This window comes from Galeopterus variegatus, unplaced genomic scaffold, assembly GCF_000696425.1.
Source record: "Galeopterus variegatus unplaced genomic scaffold, G_variegatus-3.0.2 Scaffold928, whole genome shotgun sequence".
Taxonomy (NCBI): domain Eukaryota; kingdom Metazoa; phylum Chordata; class Mammalia; order Dermoptera; family Cynocephalidae; genus Galeopterus; species Galeopterus variegatus.
In genome coordinates this window covers 457,790-479,734 of record NW_007727039.1, presented here as the reverse complement: position 1 = coordinate 479,734, position 21,945 = coordinate 457,790, and the positions used below count along the sequence as shown (strand labels likewise).

General features: G+C 40.9%; 1 protein-coding gene across 2 annotated transcripts in view; it reads left to right on the top strand.

The window, feature by feature from the left end:
• Positions 1 to 67: 67 nt before the first annotated feature.
• EXT1 (exostosin glycosyltransferase 1) overlaps positions 68 to 21,945 on the top strand; it is a 302,790-nt gene continuing 280,912 nt past the window's right edge. Inside the window, exon 1 of one of the 2 annotated variants that reach the window (XM_008573520.1) lies at positions 68 to 1,709. In XM_008573520.1, coding sequence (XP_008571742.1) covers positions 748 to 1,709 — 962 coding nt within the window. In that variant the 5' untranslated portion in view covers positions 68 to 747. The remainder of the gene's footprint in view (positions 1,710 to 21,945) is intronic. The other variant, XM_008573521.1, reaches the window with a different exon arrangement.

Genomic DNA, 21,945 nt, shown 5'->3' with positions numbered 1-21,945 from the left:
CGCCCCCTGTGGCGCCCCCGGCGGCCTCCCCCCCCTTCTTCTGCGGCTTCAGCGAGAACAGCTTGATCTCCCCGCCGCCGCCGCCGCTGCCGCCGCCGCCCAGCACCGCCGCCGCCGCGCGTCCCGGGGGCCGGCCCCGCGAGCGCAGGAGTAAACACCGCCGGAGCCTTGGAGCCGCTGCAGAAGGGAATAAAGAGACATGCAGGGATTTGTGAGGTTACGGCGCCCCAGCTGCAAGATGCACTAGCCGGCTGAAGCCGGGATCGGCTGACTTGTTGGAACCGGCGTGCTCTGCACGAGAGTGTGCAGGAGTTGAAGTTGCTTTCCCGGGGCTCGTTTTCCACGCTGCCGAGAGGGATCTGAGAGGCAAGGCAATCACTTCGTCTTGCCATTGATTGGGTATCGGGAGCTTTTCTTCCCCCCTCTCTCTGTCTTTTCCTCCGTCTTGTTGCATGCGAGAAGATTACAGTCCGCTGCTCGCCCGCCTGGGTGCGAAATATTCAGCCCCGCTCTCTCCCGTGCATCGTGCAACCCAAAGATGAAAGACCGAAGGGGAGAAAGTTAAAGAAATCGCCCACATGCGCTGGATCAGTCCACGGCTTGGGGAAAGGCGTCCAGAGAAGGTGGGAGCGGAGAGTTTGAAGTCTTTACAGGCGGGAAGATGGCGGACTGGAGCTGAAAGTGTTGATTGGGAAACTTGGGTGGTTCTTGTGTTTATTTACAATCCTCTTGACCCAGGCAGGACACATGCAGGCCAAAAAACGCTACTTCATCCTGCTCTCAGCTGGCTCTTGTCTCGCCCTTTTGTTTTATTTCGGAGGCTTGCAGTTTAGGGCATCAAGGAGCCACAGCCGGAGAGAAGAGCACAGCGGTCGGAATGGCTTGCACCACCCCAGTCCGGATCATTTCTGGCCCCGCTTCCCGGACGCTCTGCGCCCCTTCGTTCCTTGGGATCAATTGGAAAACGAGGATTCCAGCGTGCACGTTTCCCCCCGGCAGAAGCGAGACGCCAACTCGAGCATCTACAAAGGCAAGAAGTGCCGCATGGAGTCCTGCTTCGATTTCACCCTTTGCAAGAAAAACGGCTTCAAAGTCTACGTATACCCGCAACAAAAAGGGGAGAAAATCGCCGAAAGTTACCAAAACATTCTAGCGGCAATCGAGGGCTCCAGGTTCTACACCTCGGACCCCAGCCAGGCGTGCCTCTTTGTCCTGAGTCTGGATACTTTAGACAGAGACCAGTTGTCACCTCAGTATGTGCACAATTTGAGATCCAAAGTGCAGAGTCTCCACTTGTGGAACAATGGTAGGAATCATTTAATTTTTAATTTATATTCCGGCACTTGGCCTGACTACACCGAGGACGTGGGGTTTGACATCGGCCAGGCGATGCTGGCCAAAGCCAGCATTAGTACTGAAAACTTCCGACCCAACTTTGATGTTTCTATTCCCCTCTTTTCTAAGGATCATCCCAGGACAGGAGGGGAGAGGGGGTTTTTGAAGTTTAACACCATCCCTCCTCTCAGGAAGTACATGCTGGTATTCAAGGGGAAACGGTACCTGACAGGGATAGGGTCAGACACCAGGAATGCCTTATATCACGTCCATAACGGGGAGGACGTTGTGCTCCTCACCACCTGCAAGCATGGCAAAGACTGGCAAAAGCACAAGGATTCTCGCTGTGACCGAGACAACACCGAGTATGAGAAGTAAGTAGCTCAGCTGGTTGCCTTTGCGAGTCAGCCCTGGGCCGTGCCTGCCTCGGTCCAGGTGCCAGGTTGGGGGGTGGGGTGACGGAGAAGTGCCCTCTTGTCCTCTTCCTTTTCTGAATCTAGGACTGAACAGCCTGGTTCAGGTGTGTGGCTAGAAGCTGAGGACCGAGAGTTGAGTTCCTTTTCAGCAAACTGAAAAGCCTGGAGCACTCTCCCGAGCCAAGCAGGCAACAGTGTCTCCCTCTTGCTTAGAAAATCTTCAAGGTGATGTGTCTTCTGTAAAGGGTGGAGATTTGAATCAAGTTTGGAAACTGCGCTTCACTCATGGGTATAGGAGGATGTCTAGAGACCGGGAGAGGCACTGATCTACCCGCAGTCCGGAGACCTTCCTCCAAGATTGAGGCTTTGTTTGCTTTTCTCATGAGCAGGGAGTTATCTGCTTTCCCTGGAGTTTTCCTAATCTCAAATTTTCATTTTCCTGTAAGCCTTAAATTCCTGTTAGCTGGGGAATTGTTTTAATTTAGCTACTAAACTTTGTGTGCCTGTCTCCTGCCTCCCCCTGGCATTGATTTTTATGAAGGGAGACCATAAGCTTGTTGGGGCTTGTGGCCTTGCATGCATGCATTCATTCACTCATTCATTCATTCATTTACTCATTCATATGTATATATCCTGTCTCTTTCATAGGAGAAACTTTTTAAAATCTGGGCCTCAGTCCCAATGCCCCACTGCTGTAAAGTCCGGTTGCTAATTTAGATTTCCCTTTTCCTTTTGTCTTTTTCTATTTGCATGTAAATCGTAGACTGTTACTCTTTGAATGGGTGTGAGATGCCTCTTTTCCTTCTGTAGTGAGGCAAGTTTTGTCTAGTTGCTAAGTAACTGAGTTGGTTACTTTGTAGCCCTTTTCACTCTTCCTTTTCCTTCTCAGTGACAGTAACTGACAAACTGGATTTGGGGTCAAAGTTAGATCCCACAAATCTGCTTTAACCTGAGCTTGGCAGGTCACTTTCCAGTAGATGGGGTCAGTGTCCCAGACTCTCACGTATCTGGCTATGAAAGAGTTAGTGAGTTCTTATAGTGCATTTCCACGTTACGCCAGTTAAAAACCAGAGCAGCCTTGTGCTACCCAGGGAAGGAAGGGGAACCTCTCAGCTGAGTACGAGAGGAACTGGCAGAGGTTGGCAGATTTTGCAGTTGATTCATGAAATGCAGAATAAGGGAAATGCTTTGCAAACCTGATTGAAAGAGGAAGGGGTATGGTGGGAAAGCAGCGCTGAAGTGAAAGTTTTGATTGTTGTCTGTGGATTTCCTCAGACATTCGGGCCTCTCTAGGAGTGATTGGAAGGGAAATTTAGGTCCTTCTTTACTAGATCACAGAGAGTGAAGGAGAAAGTATCAAGCATTCAGATTCTGCTCCCCAAACCCCAACACCTTTTGCTTTTCAAGCATAAGCAAAGCCTGAGATGAGAATCAATTATGAATCCATATTTTACTCTAATTCAGGGGCAATTATGTGTCAATATTGGGTGCAGTTCCAATGGATTAAAATTTTCTCACACAAAAAACAAACTATGATTAGTAATGAACTGCTTTGTTTATATGACATTCACATTGGCCTATTCCTGTGGGTGCTTGTAAGAAAAAAAAGCTTATAGCCTTTCAGGAATTTCTTTGTCTGGTTTGTGGTGGAGTAACTCAAGATGAAGTCTAATCTTTCAGTGTCTTCTAAAGCATTCTCACCAAATTTTGTAGAAGGATGGTGGTGTTCTTCATTCTTCTAAAGGGATTAGAGCTGAAATTTCACCTTAGGAATCTGAATTATACATTAATTTGGACAACACCCTCAATTCCCAAGTCTCTACATTTTCTGCTGAATGGGAGCGTTTCCTAGAGATTGGCAGTGAAGGGAGGAGGGGTTGGTTTCCCTGAAACTTTACGTTTTGCTACTTAAATTTAACTAATTTTTGACCTCTTTGTGATGGGGCCAAGAAATCTGACACCCACACCTTTGTTTGATTTACGTTTAAAGACCACAAGGGGTCAGGACTTCAGGATCGGGTCTCTAGGAAAGCAAGTTTGCTCTTTTTCCCAAGCAGGGATCTCTTTAGCGGGTCACTTCTGGATTTCCTTTATGTTGCCCTTTTGCATACCTGACTGCCCTAACCTTGCTTAGTATGACAGTATGGCGCTGCAGAATGTTTACATTCAGGAGCCTGGTATACCTGGAGTTTTAACCCATTACTCTCATTGGGTTATCAGAATTCTTTATCTTTTAGAAATGGTGCTTGCAAATATTACTGCCTTTTATTATTGACTTTGGAACACATGAAGATGAAGCAAGAACTCTGAAATGTGGAGACATTGCGCTAGCAGAGCAATCAAGGCGTGTTGTGCTCTGGAGTGAGAGCAACTACTATGCTACTTGCACTGATGTTTTCTAGAAGTTAGTCTTGCATATATGAGATGCAGAGCTCCTCAAATCAAGATATGCTCACCTCTCCAGGACTTTAGGAGGAGGTGATACTGAAGTTACATCTGTTGAAGTGGTCTGTGTAAGTTTGGTCTCTCATACTGACTCATCCTGTGACTTTGATTCTTCACTGCGCATTAGTTTATTCTTTTGTAGTCAAATCAAGATATGCTCACCTCTCCAGGACTTTAGGAGGAGGTGATACTGAAGTTACATCTGTTGAAGTGGTCTGTGTAAGTTTGGTTTCTCATACTGACTCATCCTGTGACTTTGATTCTTCACTGCGCATTAGTTTATTCTTTTGTAGAATGGGCTTTAGACTGCTTCAGGGGAGCTCTATGCATTCATTTGGTAATGACTTGTAAAAATACAATCAATTTTCATCTACTTCTTTATTAGCAAGTGCCTATGAAAAGGCTTCAATTTAATTTGCTCCCACAAGCAACCACATATAAGTTTGCTTTAGACTTATGGGGTCTGATAATTAGATTGAAAACTTATGGTATCATAACCAAGTTAAGATATTATGGAATATATACAAATGTATCTTTTTTTTTTTTTTTTTTGTCTTTTGTCTTTTTCCATGTCCGGCAACGGATCGCAACCCTCAGTGTCGCCCCCGCACCGGACCGGGGACCGGCAATGGGATCGCAACCCCCGGTGCTGCTCCCGCGCCTCGCTCAGCCAGTGAGCGGGAACCGGTCTGTATGTGGGATCCGAACCCTCGGGCGGGAGCGCCGCCGCGCTTCCCAAGCGGCGCACCTATCCAGTGCGCCACCGGGCCGGCCCCTATACAAATGTATCTTAAAAAATCATTTTTTAAGTGAAATATAACATTATGTGACAATATTTAATAGTAAATATGTGAAGACTTCCATTTCACCTGTGCTTTTGTGAACATTAAACACTGACTGCAAAGATACAGAAGAGCTCCGTGGAATGAAGGAAAATACTTTTGTAGTAGAGAGATAATAAATTTCTTTTGTAATTTTTGACCCAGACATCTAGAATTATATGAAAAAATCCATTTTAATGGCACTCAGAATTAATTTTCATCAGTTACATATTTTAACAAATGTAGATGACACCAGCTAAAATAAGTCGCTGCAGTGGTTAGATGATTTGCAGTGAAGCTTTAGAGACATTCTTTCTACCTTACATCCTTTTAGCTTCTTCTGCAACCTTACAGAGTTACTTTATTTTTGCATGAACTTCATAGTTCAAATCCCTTCAAAGGGCGTTATTGTGAAACTTCAGATTTGGCTATCTGAAATAGAAGAAAGAGAAGGAAATGAGAGGTGGTTTCTATCGCTGACCTCCAAGGAAAGCAGTGGTGAATATTTTAAGCACCTTCTGGCAGTAGTCAAGATTCTGTGCAGGTCTTTTTTGCCCTCTGCCTTTTCCTGTGTTTGCTAAAGCTGTACCTCACAATCCTAGTGTCTGTAAGAGTCTTGAAGGTGAGTGATCAGCTTCTGACGTCCTCATTTTATAGATGTAGAAACTGAGGGACAGAATGTTTAAAGGTTAAGGTTAGAAAACTGGTTAGTGGCAAGGGTAGCCCTAGAATGTGGGCCTGCTGAATTTTTCCTTGATCTACAGTCTTTCATTTCTAACCACAGACACCCTTGGAAGCTCTCCAGTTAGTAGATCTTTACCGGTGGGGTTTGTTATGGGATTTCTCTTGGAATGCTTTGGGAAACTGATGAAAACTTGGACAAATGTTGCAAAACACACAGACACACAATTTGTCATTTGGTTCCAGGGGCTGACCTCCCCCGTACTCCCAATCTTCAGACTTGTTACCTCTTGCTGTGGGGCTTACATTTTACCTCTATTGCTAACTAAGGTGAGTAGGTCCTTGGAACTGTTTATTCTAAGTAGGAGTTTTTTGAACCTTTTAATTTGGCCCTAAAGGGTTTAGAGAGTAAGCTGACAGAACCACAAATTGGATTGGGATGCATTTACAGAAAAAAGAAAATGTGCAGAAGACAAGTAGTAATGTTAAATGTGTTTTAGGTTTTTTTCCCCCATTATCCCAAACTGAGGCCTACTGCTATCTCATTACGTTCACTTTTCAGCACAGTGTATTCAGAGTGAACCACGTAAGGTGAGTGGTTGTTGGATTCTATAATCTGAACATGTTTCATGTTCAGACGTGAACACAGAAGCTCATGTTTCCATGAGTTTAATAACTTATTGTTTTTAGCTAAAACCTCCTCCATCTTGACCAAGTTCCTGTAATACATAGGGACTAGAAGATTTGTTGAGGGACTATTATTTGAATTTACCTTTATTAGCTCATTAAGCCTTTCCCCAACAGTTTGAGGTGGGTTAAAACTCCATTTTACAGATGACAATGTAGGCTCCCAGAGGGTAGATTATGGAGCTCAACATCACATCCAGTGAGTAAATAGCAGTGTTCTAATCTAGAGGTCTTAGATTCCAAAGTCTGTTCTCTTTCTTCTACAAAATGAAAGAATCAAACAAAATTTCCACGTGTTTAAATGTTAGGTTTTAACAGGTTAAATGTGAGTCTGGGGTTTTGTTTATCAGATTTTTTTTTTTCTCCAGAGATGTGATAAAGATGGCCCCTAATTCTGACATTTAATCATTGAACTCCTTGAGCTCTTCCAGACAATGGGCATTGTAATTTTGTCTACCTGTCTTTGCTTGTAATTCTCTCCTAGAGCTCTTCCAGGATACCTGAGTAAGCTGACTAGCAATCCACGTGAGTGACCTTTGCCCCCACTGATAACATCCTGCAGGGTTTCCTTCTGTAATTGTAAGTGAAGCCATGAGATGAGGACAGGAGTGACTTTTGTCCTGGGAGAACAGCGTGATCCAATAGGATAGAAATGGAAGACCCACTGGAAGATTCTGTTCTTGGAACACACATGCTCACTGCTCCCAGGGCCTGAGGCTCTTTGAAGAAAAACAGAGCTTAAAAAATTGTAGAAGTTATACACAGTCTTTGTGGGAAATTGGGAAAATACAGAAGATATGAATACGAAATTAAATTTCTTTTCTAATTCCATTGTAAGAGCAAAGAAAGCCTTGAAAATAACTAGGCATAAACTGTTGTTAAACTTTGTAGTCTGTCTATTCTAACACATGTATATACCTGTGTGCTTATATCGTTCTATCTCTGCATATCCAAGTACCTTGTTAATTATCACTTAATTAATATTAAGTAGATAATGAATTCAACACATTTTTCTTAAGTGCCTTGTTTGTGCAAGACATGTACACATTGGAGCTGCGGCTATTGCAATGAGGGAAACAAATTCTTGACAGTCTGTCGGTTTTGTAAAGTTGAAGTCAGACTTTAAATGTATTTTTGGTTGTTGTTGATTTGTTAATGTTGTTTTTTTCTTAACATTATCTAGGAGCAGTTCCCTAGCCTACTAAATAGTCTTAAATAGGATTTTTAATGCATGATTTTTTTTTCCTAAATGATAGCTGGACCATAATTTATTTAACCATTTGCAGTTTCTTAGATATTTAACTTTTTTTCTATCTTTTTGTTTTCATTAGAAATAAATCTGTGATGATTTTTTGTTTTGATTTTTTTTTTTTTTTCTTGAGCAAAGGTCTCTCTCTAAAAAAACAACACAGAACTTCCTCCCCTATCTCCTTACCCCCCACCCCAATCCCCTTCGGGGCAATAGCTGTTTTTAAGGTAAGACTGAACACCCATTTACTGAAATAGCCATCATCATGTGACTGCTTAGATAAACATTTGTAGGTGTTAATTGGTCCTGCAGGGGGTCTTTGAAGCTCCACAGCTCTGTTCTCTTTGAAGTTTTGTTTTTGTTCCAGTCAAAACTTCCCTGCATCTTCTACAGAGCAGGCACTCGAGACACCCTGTGTACCCTCTCCTGGGATCTCAGAATCTGCAGACCTTACCTGGGTAGATGTCCTTCTTCTAACTGAGCATATCAGTTAACCAAAGCTTTTGTTTCTCTCTTTTCTCTTTGGTTTTTGACTCCATGGTCTGTAGGAGGTGAATTTAGGCGTCCAAGGAAGGGCTGGAATTCTAAGGGTAAAGGAAACACTATTCAAAGTGATTTAAAAGCAAGACAGAAAAAAAGCGAACCAATAGTTTATGCCTAGTTATTTTCAAGGCTTTCTTTGCAGTGTAATTGCTTTTAATAGTAATGAGAGATTTGCAGGGATACATGTCCTCTTTTAGAGTACCCTTTTGTCTTCTGTGAAACCTTCTGGGCTTGTCACCCCGGCCCAGGTAAGTAACTGATTCCCCAAAATTCCTGGACTTGGTTTTTAACCTCTCAGCCTCAGTTTTCACATCTGAAAATGGAGACTGTAATACTGGCCTCCCAGGGTTGTTAAGGGGATCAAATGATGTGGAGTGTGTGTGAATGTGCCTTGTAAATGCTGATGTGCTCTGCAGGATGTTGTTATTATTAAAACCACCCACCTCCCATTTTCTAATCAACCACAGAGGTTTGCTTAGTTTCATAACTTGGCTCTTCTTAACTAAGCCGCAGAAATAACTACTCGTCACTTCCTTGATACTTAAATCACCAGGAAATTGTGGTAAGGTACCCTGGAAGCCCAGCCATTGTTTCTGTGGGATCTATACGGGGTCTTCAAGCTGGAGCTTGCATGTGACATGGGGCAGGTGGAGGGTGGTCTCTGGGGCAGCCAGGTACTTCCCTGACTCCATGTCCTTCAAGTTCCCTGGTTGACTGCTCTACAAATACAGGTTACCCTTTTTTCCAATTGACTTTTATGTCCTCACCAGTTGGGAGTGACATTCACCTTATGTGAATGGAGCTCAGGTATTCAGTAGCCTTCCTGGGCTGGTTCAGCAGGCCTTAGTTTGCAAAGAGTAGAGCATCACTCAGGCCACCTTAAGTCACAGGATTTATTGTGAAGAGTTATGGGAAAGATACTGAATTGTAATTGCTCTGGTAAGTTCTAGGACCCAGCACAGTACCTGGGACAGGCTCCGTTGCCCCTGCTCTGGGCCTTCATATCTCCTTTGGCCAGTACCTCTGCCCCTGGGTGTGTTTGTCACCCACTGGCCAGTCTTTCCTGAATTCTTTCATCTAGGTTCTGGAGGAAACCAGTCTGATGGACTGTTCTAGCGATCATTGGTCCTGGGGAAAGCCATTCATATTAGGCCATGATTTGGGTATGGTGGTGGCCTGATCAGTGAAAGCACTGCCCTGCACATCACCACTCTGGATTTAATTGGTGGTTATTCGTTTGCAAAAAATGGCTTAAAGTTACTTCCTGGAACAGGGGACTGTGGTTAGGGGAAGTTGGCAGTGACAGGCACGTTGAAGCCATATCCTGTTGGCAGTCACATATTTGAGCCCAGTTGATAATGGTGATGATAATAGTAACAGCAGCTAATATTTATGGAGGCTGTCCTATATGCTGGATAATGGGCAGTTTTTTCTATAATCTTTATGATAGTTAGCAGGAAGATACCCATTTATCTCCATTTTACAGATGAAAAAACTGAGGCAGAGAGTCTCTGAAAGTGACTTGCCTAAGAGCACACATCTAGGGTATGAACCAAAGCCGTCTGACTTCTGAACTTGTGTGCTTAACCACAGCATTGTACTGTTTTTGAACAGCTGGAAATGATGTCATAGAGACCGCACACTCACAAACTATAGTGTGATTGACTTATAGAGTATCACTTGGGTTTCTCACCTAGAATTTATTTAATCTTACTTTAGAGAAACAATTCTAACCAATTCGATAATCTGATTTCTTAGCCTTCATTAGATTGGCCACAGTAAATTTCAAGATGAGAGAGGGATTCTTGCAACGGGATCTGGGAAGAAGGGACAGCTGGTAACCCAAATATAGGGAAGCAGGCCAGAAAATTATAAATGTAATGCCCTGAAGAAGTAAAGAACATGGAAATTTAAGAACAGGTGGCCAAGTGCCCACGAGTGTGTCCTACGTACTCCTCAGGAGTGAGTGTGCCTCTAAGTCCTAGCACCTAGTACCGTGCCTAACACCAAGTAGAGCTTCTGTAAATAATTGATGAACTATAGCACAGGAAAGTGTTGACCCTGAACCATCATTTGTGTTCACTGTCCTTTGTTTCAGAAAGTAGAAAAACAAGTAATGCATTTTATAGTTTTTTTTTTTTTTTTTTTTTTAACCCATATGGTTAATGTAAACATATTTTGGTGCTCTTAAGAGTAAGCTCTCTATTGGAAAACTTGGCTACCAACTTTAGCAAATTCCCCAAGGGCTCTGGAGAGGTGGAGTCTTCTTTGAGTTAGCATTAAGTTTCTGGTATTTGTTGCTAACACTAATTTCCAGATTTTTATGACATCTATCAGTAGTTTAAATTGATGAGAAATGGTAAGTTTTCTGATATTGTGGGGGCCCTCAGTGCTAGTTATTCTGATTGACTAGTGGACAGAATGACTTGGGCCGTGGTCTCAGGTGAAGAGTGGCCCTGGGCCAGGGCTGACCTGCCTGCCCAAAGGGTGGCATATGGAGCATGCGGTTTGGAGAAAAGAGTTGCTCAGGATGGGAGGAGGGGGACATCTCGTCTGTTGTCCAGGGGTCTCCCTGGCAGGAATGTTGGGGTGCATGTCATTAGCTTCTTTTTTCCACATATTCTAGGGGGGCCCAGAATGGGAACTGCTAAGTGGAAGTACAGAATGGATTTCACATTTCCTACATACATGCCAGCACCGTGAAGGATTGGTGGAAATCATCTGTGGTGCCACTGATAGAAACCATGATCATATCACACCCTGCTTGAACATGCCTTGGGAGGCTTCTCATAGTTAATTCATGAGTTATCAAGGTGGGCTGGTCCAGTTCTGCCTGCCCCCCCATCCCCATCCCCGTGGCACAGCCACATTCCTCCTCCCCCTTTCCTCACATGCCCTCTTCCCTTTCTGGAAAGCTGCCACCCAGCTCCATCTGACTTCTTCCAGAGTCAGTACCTTGATGCCTCAGACTAGGCCAAATCGTCCTGGTGTGTGTGCTTGTAGAACGTTTAATATTTACCCCACTTGTGGCTTTCCATTCGTTTAACTATTCGTTTTTCTCTCTTTCCAGTAGATTGTACAGGCCCTGAGGGGAGGATTCATGTTAGTGTTTCATTCATTTACTCAACAAATACTTATGGAACACCTACTGTGTACAGCACTAGGGATTCAACAGTGAACAAAGAGACACATGCCTGCCCTTAAGATGCTCACAGTAGAGGCCAGAGGAGGCTGATCCTGTACAAACTATGGCATGTATTAGAAAGTGCTAAATGCTGCAAAAAAAAGCAATGTATGGAATGGGGTTAAAGCACTGGGTCTCAACCTTGACTGTACAGTAGAATCTCCTGGGGAGATTTTGAAAATAGGGCCTGGGTCCTGGTCCAGACCAATCAGACTATCTAGGGATGAAGTTCTAGGTTTTTGAAACTCACCAGGTAATGTGGATGCACAGTGAGGGTGGTGGTGAGGGAAGGTTTTGCAGTGTTAAATATGGAGGGGAAGGAAGACCTCCTTGGGAAAATGACTTCGAGCTTCTCACCATTGTACCTTTAGAGCCTCAGCACCATGCCTGACTGACTTACAGTAGGTGCTCAGTTTTTGTTGCATAAGTGAAAAAAAAATTACATTTATTTAACTGTCAGGAATGTTACCATTGTTGGTGGTATATTCAAAGTATGGAGTCTGCAAATGTGACTCTCTGGTTTATAGTACAGGCCTTTCTATCTCTTTTCCAAGTTCATTTTGTTCACTTGCTCATTCGTATAGTTTCTTTTCATTTTCAAACGGGAAGTTCCTTCCAATAAGCTTTTCTATTTTCAAGGTAGTTTCTTGCTTTTCTTTATTTTTCTTTTTTCACTGTCCTGTTGGGTATGAGTATCAGTGAAGCCGAATTAAAATGAACCGAAAGGGTTTGCTGCATAATATGAATTCAAGGAATTTATTGCTACAGGAAGACCATTGTGGTCTTTTTGTCATTTAACTTTAACAGTCTGTAGATATTGGGACAGTTTTTTTCCTTCCCTTAATTGCAATTTTTCTCCCCAAAGATCTGTTGAATAAAACTTTTGGCTTATATTTTTTTGCTCAGGTTACATCCAAACTCTGTTAAATGTTATCGACGCATTGCCCCAGAGTATACAGTAACATAGTGCTTAATTGAGCTATCAGGCTTCTAATGAATTCATATTGAGATTTATCATTTAATTAAAAAGCAAAGAGAAGTAAAAGCAAAGGGAAGGTGTACAATTGTTTCTCCCACCGGACTGGCCTCCATTTCCTCCATTTAAAATCTCCTGGCTTATTTGTGTTAACTTTGTGGAATCCTACGGGGTATTGCATTAAAGTACTCAAGTTGTATGGATAAAATGGTGGGCATGCTGTATTACAATTACTTGACTTCTTAGTAGGTCTTAAAAATGGATTCAGATTTGGTGACAATCAGATGACACTTGATTAAGCATGAATTACATTTTATGTTTTTATAAAGGTTGGTAAGGCCATTTTCCAAAATTATTTCTAGGTCTGTATATTTGAAGCAATCTGAAAATCCAATCCAATCTAATACTGAAATGCTGTTGCTTTACCGAGAGGCAGAGAATACATTTTTTTTTCTTGAAAATACCATTCCTTATATGCTACATGCTCCTTTCAAATTCACGCTGCATTAAAAAAGCTACCTGTAAGCAACACTCTTTATGATAACTGCATTTTTAAGTGTGCAAGTGTAATGTTGCAAACCTATAAATGTAGGGCAGTCAGTCTTTTATTGATTCAAGGAGTGGAAATGTATAATATTTTTTGTATCTAGATTATAGAGTTATATTACATGTTTTTAAAAAAATGAACAGTATTTTATGTTAAAATAAAATTTAAGTACCTCAATGTTTAGTACAGTTAAAAGAGGGAGTGGTATTTTCCTGTAATTAGTTTAGACATAGCCATGTGGGATAAGAGGGCAAAAAGGATTAAATATCAAAATAAATCTTAGGTTTCTATAAAAGTAATCTAAGAAACTGGCACCCTTAAATTCAAAATATGAAGTGATAACCTAGGGAGCGTTGGTGAGTGTTTGAGCCTCTTTGGGCCTCAGTTTTTCTTATGTGGTTTTCCTGTACAGATGCCTGTAGGCTCATCGCTGATGGGGACTGTCTGGTCCATACATACATGTGTATATCTGTATGTCTGTTGTATGCTTGCTCAGGGATGGTTGCATAGTGTTCAGCTGACCCCAATACTTGGGGTCTTGATAGTCTGCAGGGAAGAGCAATAAGATTCTGGAAATGATTTTAAGATCTAGTGTAACTTTTGACATCATCTAGATCAGGAAATAGAGGTCCAGGGAAGTTGGCCAACTTGCCCAAGGTCATGGAGCTAGTTGTGACAGCATTGGGAATGGAACACAGCTCTCTTTATTTCCAGCCAAGGAGCACATGGAGGTTATGCATATGGGTTCTGGATAATAGTAGTTTGAATTCCAATGGTGGCTCTGTCACTAGATGTGAGACTTTGGGCAACTTCTCTCTTTCCTTTTCTTCACTTGTAAAATGGGGATAATAATAATTCCTACTTCATAGGACTGTGATTGTGAGGATTAAACGGGTAATAGTACATGTTAACATGCTTAGAACAGTGCTTGGTATATAGTAAACACACATAAAGAACCATTGTTACCGTCATTACTAGTCTGTCTGTTCCATTAAACTGCATTAGACTTGTATAATTTCAGACTTACCATTTATGTGTGTTTATCATTGTTTTAATTTTATTCATAAAGAACCATTGTTACCGTCATTACTAGTCTGTCTGTTCCATTAAACCACATTAGACTTGTATAATTTCAGACTTACCATTTATGTGTGTTTATCATTGTTTTAATTTTATTTCTTTCATCTGACCTATCTGTTTACAGCTCATTACAGTTGCCATGTGCAATACGATACGGTAGCGTGCTAGTCATATAGAAGCTCCTGGTGGTTTGGCAAGTGCCCAGAATTCCAAGCACCTGTTGGAACTGTTGCCAAAATACAATAGATTTTCATTTCCCGGAAGTTCTTCAACCAAGAGTGCTTCTCATTAATATGACTTTGTGTCTTTAAAAAAAATTCTTTCTCCTTTCACAGAAGTATAATGTTTCCCACCAGTGCTATGAAGCTGAGCAATCACATAGGTCTTGTTCCTGCCTTTTGAAAAAACATGAAATTGGGTTGGCAGATATGCCAGTGGGATCACCTAAAATGACTTTCAGGGGTAACCTGTGTGAGATAGAGAAGCTAACACTATTTTTCCTTCTCTACTAATCCAAGTCGCCAAGCGGGTGATCCCATCATGCAGGGACACTTAGTAAATCAGGAAGTGATAACAGTGAATAACTTTCTACTTTCAACAATTTGCATGGCTATTAACAATTGATGACTTTTCCTTTAGGATGGCGTTATTGGCAGTAGCAGGACACTGACCTCTGTACTGGTTCTGCATGTTAAATTTAAGCAGTGTACGCCTGTCCTTGATGATGAACTTAAAACAGCAGCCAAGGTAAAAGGGAGGAAATTCTAGCCTGTGTTTTGAAGATCTGGAAGCGTTCGTACCCGTCCGAGCTTATACTTTTATTCTTTCTCTTAGGAGACACAGCTGCTAGTGTGAACAAACACATTGTTAGAGCTTTTCTAGAATAACATTTTGGCTACCAAATACAGATGTGATCTGATTCCTATTGGATTCCACCTTGTAGCAGGCTTGGCTGAGATTGGGTCAACTGTGTCCCTTTGACCTTCACTATATCCAAAAAAAACCCATATTAGAACAGGATTATTATATTCTTGTCATAAATTACAGAATTATATAGAATGTTCTCTAACATCAGCTTTTTAAAAAGAGACTCTGGTGAATGGTTCACTAAATATAAATAAAGTGAGACCTTCTGCTGTCATCCCAGATTTGATATTGCTTGGCTCAAGACAAGAAGCAGGGTGTGTGTTTCATGCACAGTGATGATTACAGGCTTGTATTTGTATGTGGAGCATGTATTCAAAATCCAATTTTTTTTTTTTCTGGGAATATTCTCGGGGCAGGTGTTGGATATTGTTTTCTGCCAAGAGTCAATATTTTAAAAAGCACTACTTTTGTGGGGGCTTCCCGCTTTCCTTGTCACAGAGTCCTCTTATGACTTCTACAAAGTCAAAATTACACTTCTTTCTTCCAGTAAGGTGACTTGTAGATTCAGGTAGCAGTGCAATAAAAATACCGTATTGTATTTCTAATGAGCTCATATAATTAGATGAGATGAATTAATTGGATTTTTCTGACATGTCTCTGAAAGTATAAAATACTTGCTTTTGGAACTCTGAGAGACAGTGGCCTGGGAGCTTTCTCAGTTCACTCCTCTTCAGGACATGGTGAAGAACTATCATTTGGAGCCTGTCATTTCAGTCCCCCTGGAGGGTATAAAAAATGGCCTACTAATTTTTCAGAGAGCAGAGCATAAATCAGCCAGCGTTTGGCCTGCCCTTCCGGCAGGGCATTCCCTGGTTATCACCAGCGCCATCAGCAGAAGCCTCTATTAAGCATTTCCCTGTCCACACCGAGCAGGTGAGATGGTAATCGTAATTTTTCAGAGAGCAGAGCATAAATCAGCCAGCATTTGGCCTGCCCTTCCGGCAGGGCATTCCCTGGTTATCACCAGCACCATCAGCAGAAGCCTCTATTAAGCATTTCCCTGTCCACACCGAGCAGGTGAGATGGTAATCTAAGAGTTGGTCTCCAGCCCGTGTGGAGGGACTTGCTGAAGTTGTTCTCTTCCCTCTGTCTCTAACCCTGTATAATTTTAGGGGTCCAGGTATGCAGACTTTGAGGGTCCTCCTTATCTCATGTCATTCAAGGCCCCCTGGTAAATTCTAGAATTTAGACTGGCAGCAGTGGGCAAGGGGCGGTGAATCTCTTTTTTGGCTTTAGATCATTCTACCTTGCATTATAATTATTTAGCTTTTGTCTCTCCAGGTTTATACACCTTCAGGGTAAAGCTGGTTCATTCTCCTCTGTATTCCAGGGTCTGCCCCCCAGTGCAATAGTTTGCTTGATGGGTGCTTAGTAAATTTTAATATATTTGATTAGCCCTTTGTAGTTCTTTCTTTGGTCTAGAAATTCCAGCACCGAAACAGATGGAGGCAAGAATATAGCATCTTCTGGACTCTTTCATGTATTTTTTAGTATTTTTTTCAGTATGTGTGCTTTTCAAATACAAACCAAGAGGGCCAGACAAATATTGGGATCAAAGTACGTAGCACCTCGTTTCATGGGGGAAAATAGTCTTTTTCTCTCCTCCATTTGCCTCCAAATATATTTTAATTGCAAAGTTATTTGGATGTTTAACACTTTTCTAATTGGGCTCAAATTGGTCAGTGCAGTGTCAGCTATAACCTTGAATGTCAGTTAGCTCCGTGAGAAATCTGGTTCTTTGGCACATAGCACAGTGCTAAGCTTATAGTGGGTCTTCAAGAAATATTTTTTGAATGAGTGTCTTTGGTCATGGTGGCCTGGTCGTTTAGACAGAAAGACTTTTGGAATTTAATTGTTAGAATTCTTTAATTTTTCTTGGAATAGACAACTCAAAGGGGTTGTTGAATAGAAAAAGTAAGTTTAGAAGAGTTTTTTTTGTTTGTTTTTTTGTTTTTTTTTTTACCCTATGTGAGGTTCAAGATAGTAGGAGTGAAATTAGAGATTTATTCAAATCAGATGATGATTTGCAGCTTTGAAATAACTTCAGCCTTTGTCATGTTAGCTTCAGGCAGGTGCCTGGTCATAACTGTGTGATGTCCCTGTAAGTCTGCTTCATGGAACTTGAACTGTATTGTGTTACCTAAGACAGGCCTCAGTTCTTGGCCAGATACGCTTCATATTGCTTTGAGGCTGGCTTCCTTTTGAGGAGCAGCCTGAGGGATGGTGAACTCATTGAAGAGAACAGTGGTGGAACTCTCTAGCAACTCCATAGTAGAAGACACCTTCTGCCTACTCCTTTGCACTTCTATGCCCCTTCCAAGGAAGGGCAGACTGTGCCCTTGGGACCAGAGCCTCAGTCCCACTGTCTGCTAATGAATGGGGTACCAGTGTGTCATCCTTAGCCAGCCATTTGTGCAAAACAGCTTTCCTGGACTCTAATCCCATAGCATGAACCATACACAAGAGGCATAGGGATATAATTCTCTGGCTTCATCCACCAGGGACATGGCTTTCCACAGGCTGGCCCCAGCCTCCATGGTTCATCCCGAGGCCACTTTGTTCTTTTTTACAAGCCTTTGGTTGACACTAAGTTCTCTGCAGAACAGTGCCTCTGCTCACCACTGACAAGGATGGATTTTACACAACTCTCCTTCCTAGGTTCTCTTTAGCCATTGTCAAGGGACCATCAGAGGCGCTTTCTTGTGGCTGTTCACAAAAACCCTTCCTCATGCATGAATCATGTCATGCTTTTCTGCTTCTTCCTTTTAGTGACTTTTTTCAGTAACCCTTGCTTCCTCCTCTGAAGGCTTGTGCTTGCACACACATGCACATGCACATGAACACACATACACACACACACACACACTCTTCCTGCCCTTGGCTCTTCCTTAGTCTGTGTTAGGCCTTTGACACACATGCACATGCACATGAACACACATACACACACACACACACACACACTCTTCCTGCCCTTGGCTCTTCCTTAGTCTGTGTTAGGCCTTTGACTGCCATTCACATCAAACTCTTTTAGACTATACGAGATCTCATTTCAGAAGCTTGATTTTACATTTAACTTTTAAGACAGAGCTACCAAAAGGTCACAGCAATAAACCACAATCTGGTGAATGTTTTCTTAAAAAAAAAAATTAAAAAATAATCCAGGTTGTAGAAGTAATTCTTGAGCATTATTAAAAATTGAAACGTTATAGAAAGTGAAAGTTCCCTGTAATATGTTTCCCATGACCACCTTTAACAGTCTAATGTATATTTCTTTTTTCAAAGCACTTATTATTTTCTGGAAAATAAGATCATTGTTCCATACTGTTTTGTAATTTTAAAAAATCATTTAGTCATTTATTGAGCGTTGTTCCATGTCAGTACATATAGATCTCTCCCTAATTCTCTTTTAATAACCCTAAGGTATTCTGTTGTGAAAATTGTCCTTTGATCAGATTATACTTGAGTGTAAAATGTGGCGTTTAACTCTTGATCCTGTTCTTTCTGTATATTCACCCCTGATTCTTTCAGAATGAGGACCACTCTATTTATTTATTTATTTATTTATTTATTTTTTGGTAAAATGATGTTTTTTGGGAGGTAACTAATTTGAATGCTATTTTCTCAGTTGCCCACCCTTACTTAAGAATCTGGTTTAAAGCTAAAGAAGCCTCAGGATGCTCATTTTTTTAAATATAAAAATAATATACAGTTTATTTTTTCCTTTTAGCCGAAAGACCAAAGTCCACTAACAAAAAGACTATCAGTCTCATGTAAAGGAATAAATGTAAGCTTTCCTTGAGTCAGGACTACTGTGAGATTCAGAAGTGCAGGTAGTGGAAGTTGGGGTACGACCCCTTAAATAAGTGTGACTAGTGGAAGGAGTATGGGTATTTTTTGTGGAAAGTGAGTTCCCAGATAGAATTGCAGGCAGTTTCACATTACTTCACACAATGCTTTCAAATGTCTGTTTCTTTTCTCTCTTGGCACTAATGAGTACAAATCATAACTAGCCAGATAATATCAAAGTCTGGGACCAGGGCGGTGAGTGGGTCTACTTTGATTTGATCAAAAACAAAAAAACAAAAGCACAAGGAAAAAAAAAAAAAGTAAGAGAAGGATCCACATTTTTCTCATAGTGGGGCAAAAATGCTGCCTGCTGAATTTTCTATTTCTGATTAGGACTGAGAGTTGGACAGATCTGATTTGTTTCAAATTTTAGTTTGGCTGTTCTTTTTCTCTAGATCTCCCCACACTTCTCCCACCTTTCTAAAAAAAAAATTAATTTAATTTTTTAAGCATGGCTGTATCAGTCAGATAGCAGCAACTGTTGGACACATCCTTCTGTGGTAAGTGTTTGCAGATTAAGTCTGAACCATGCCAGAAATCACTTTGCATCTTTCTGATGTAGCAGGCATGAACCTGGTTCATTCCATCTCAATAGCTTTACCTAAATGGCTCAGAAGGGATCTACCTGATTTCATAAGGAAAAGGCTAAGTGGGAATCTGGTTTAGTACAGATCCATTAAAACACCTTTTTTTCTCCTCACCTGCAGGTTTTATATTTCCATGAACATTGGCCTTAATTTTCCTCAAACGAATCTGTGAAAGACCTTGTCCAAGCATCCCTTGCTGATTTCAATTCCCAAGTAATAAGCCTGGGAATGTTCTCTTAGTGCCAGCCGGAAGAAGAGGGGTATTCAGCAGTTGCTTTTCGATACATTTCCTTTTACCTGCTGGCTTCAAACAGTATTAATTTTTATGTGCTCATTGTGAATTGTGTTTAATTAAAAGCAGTTCTATTCGCAGAGGCACTTGTAAGATTTTTTTTCCCCTGAAATGAATAAAACAAATAGGCATCTGGTATTTGTTTTGTATAACACAATCCCCATAAAATGAAGAGTAATAAAACATAATTATCTCTAAAGGCTTGTTTTATAAGCCTGAGAATGGGCTGTTTCTACCAGGTTTTTAAATTCTATTCATAGGATAAAGAATCTCTTTGTACATTAATACATAAAAATAACAACAAATGCTTCCTAATTATATTCATGAATTCAACTTATCTTTCATTAAACAGTGTTTTCACTGTTATAGTGTACATGATAAAAGTTTGTCATGACATTCTTTCTATGTAAACATGTTAGGCTGAAGGAAAATATTTAGTTTCTGTTCTATTGTCTGTTCAATCAGTATAGCTTTATTTATGATTTTTTTCCCCTCAGTATAATTAAAGAAACAACTTTATAGTTGGTTGTTGAATTTTGTAGGTCACAAACCACTTTTGGAAAAGTATACATCACACTTTTACATATGTTTTTATGGGGTTTGTAGACCTTCTGATCCTTGGTTAAAGACCCCTGCTAGTGCCTGATAATTATTTTGAAAATTGTGCTTAAAATCTGAAGCTAAGGTTTTAGCTTTAGTATATGAATGTCTGATGAAAGAAATTCATTCAATGGTTTTGTAGCATTGGATCTAATTTCAGGGTTGGGCTCCTTTTGAGGAATGGAGGAATATTATCTGAGGGGAAACAAAAATTCAGAGTTGGGTAGTGTAAAAATTAATTCAGAGGTGGACTTGTTATCAGATTGGATGGCAGTGCCTACATCCTTAGGGGCTCCTGTTCCCAAGACTGTTGTCATTGTTTTTGTCCAGTGCTAGGCACAAACTGTGAAGTGGTGAATTCATCCTCTGAGGTTGTGTGTCCATTACTGCAAAAATAAAAGAGCAGTAACAGAATCATGCAGCACAGTATTTCATGGTGACAGTTTTATGTGGTTGTGTGATGTTGCAGTGTCTTGTATGTGATATCGACCCTTTCCTTTTGAATGAGAGCATAGGGTTTTACTGGAGAAGGGAGGCTTCAGGAATAACTGAATCTAACACAAAATTAAACCCCTAAACAGTTATTCCATTCTGTCTACTAAAAAACTAATTGCTTATAGGAAGTAAAGTACATATATCTAATATTTATATCCCGTTTGATCAGTGGTTTCTAATTTTGAACTTCTAACCCATTTTTACATTATCTTTTTGCATTGAAATTACACTGAAACGTTCGTATTATTATGAATGTAAGCTGAATTAAATAGACAGAGATACTTGGTTTCTCCCTTCATGTTGTCATCTACTGGAGAATGAATAGCTTAAAATAAGTACATCGGTTCCTCATCCGAAGGGAAGCTGAGTATTCCAATTCTAGATCAGCAATCACTTTTCGTGCTTATTTGAAATACCATTTTTGAATGTACTTGGCAACTTAAAGTGCCCAATTAAAAATCTCTGTAGAAAGAGGAAGTCTGTGGATGTGCAATTAGTCCTTAGGATTCAGAGTGTTTCCTTTATGTGTGGAAGGCCGTAATATGAAATCACTGGACACAATAGCTTTATGCCAGGTGCTTAGAATAGAAGGCATTATCGGGATGGATTATTTCTGCACTCTTGCTCCTAAAATGGTTTACCTAAAGAGGCTCCCAACTCCATAAAAATACTGGTGGTGTGAAGAGATTTTGGAGGTGTTCTTTTAAAAAATGTTAGGCAATCTATAACTATAACCAGCCATAGAAGTGATAGGCAATACATAAACTAGTACAGAGTTGCGTAAGTTCCCAGACGCTCTATTTTATCTAATTGACAACCTCTCCCTCCCACCTTTTATTTTTTCATTTTTTAAGAGAGGAAGGTTGGATTCCAGAGAATTTGCCAGCATTTTGCTCTTCCTTACTAAAAAATGAAGCCTCACTTAGTAGAGCCAGATGAGCTGTATATTCTGAGATTATTTATAGTGTTTATAATAGAGAGACCAAAAACACTAAGCGCTTAATAGCTTTCCTTATTTACAAGTCAGATTCATCTAAGGGATATTATTCTTTTATTTTCCTGGTGCTTGAAATGCTCCTTTAAAATAGATTATCAGGGAGGATACACAGTGACACAGAATTTGTTGTTTGTGAAAGTGCAGAATGGATAAAGCTTTCTTTTTTTTAATGCTCTGCAACAAAGCAGGTCCATTTGATTTCAGTAAAAATACTGCTTTTTTTTTTTTTTTTTTTTT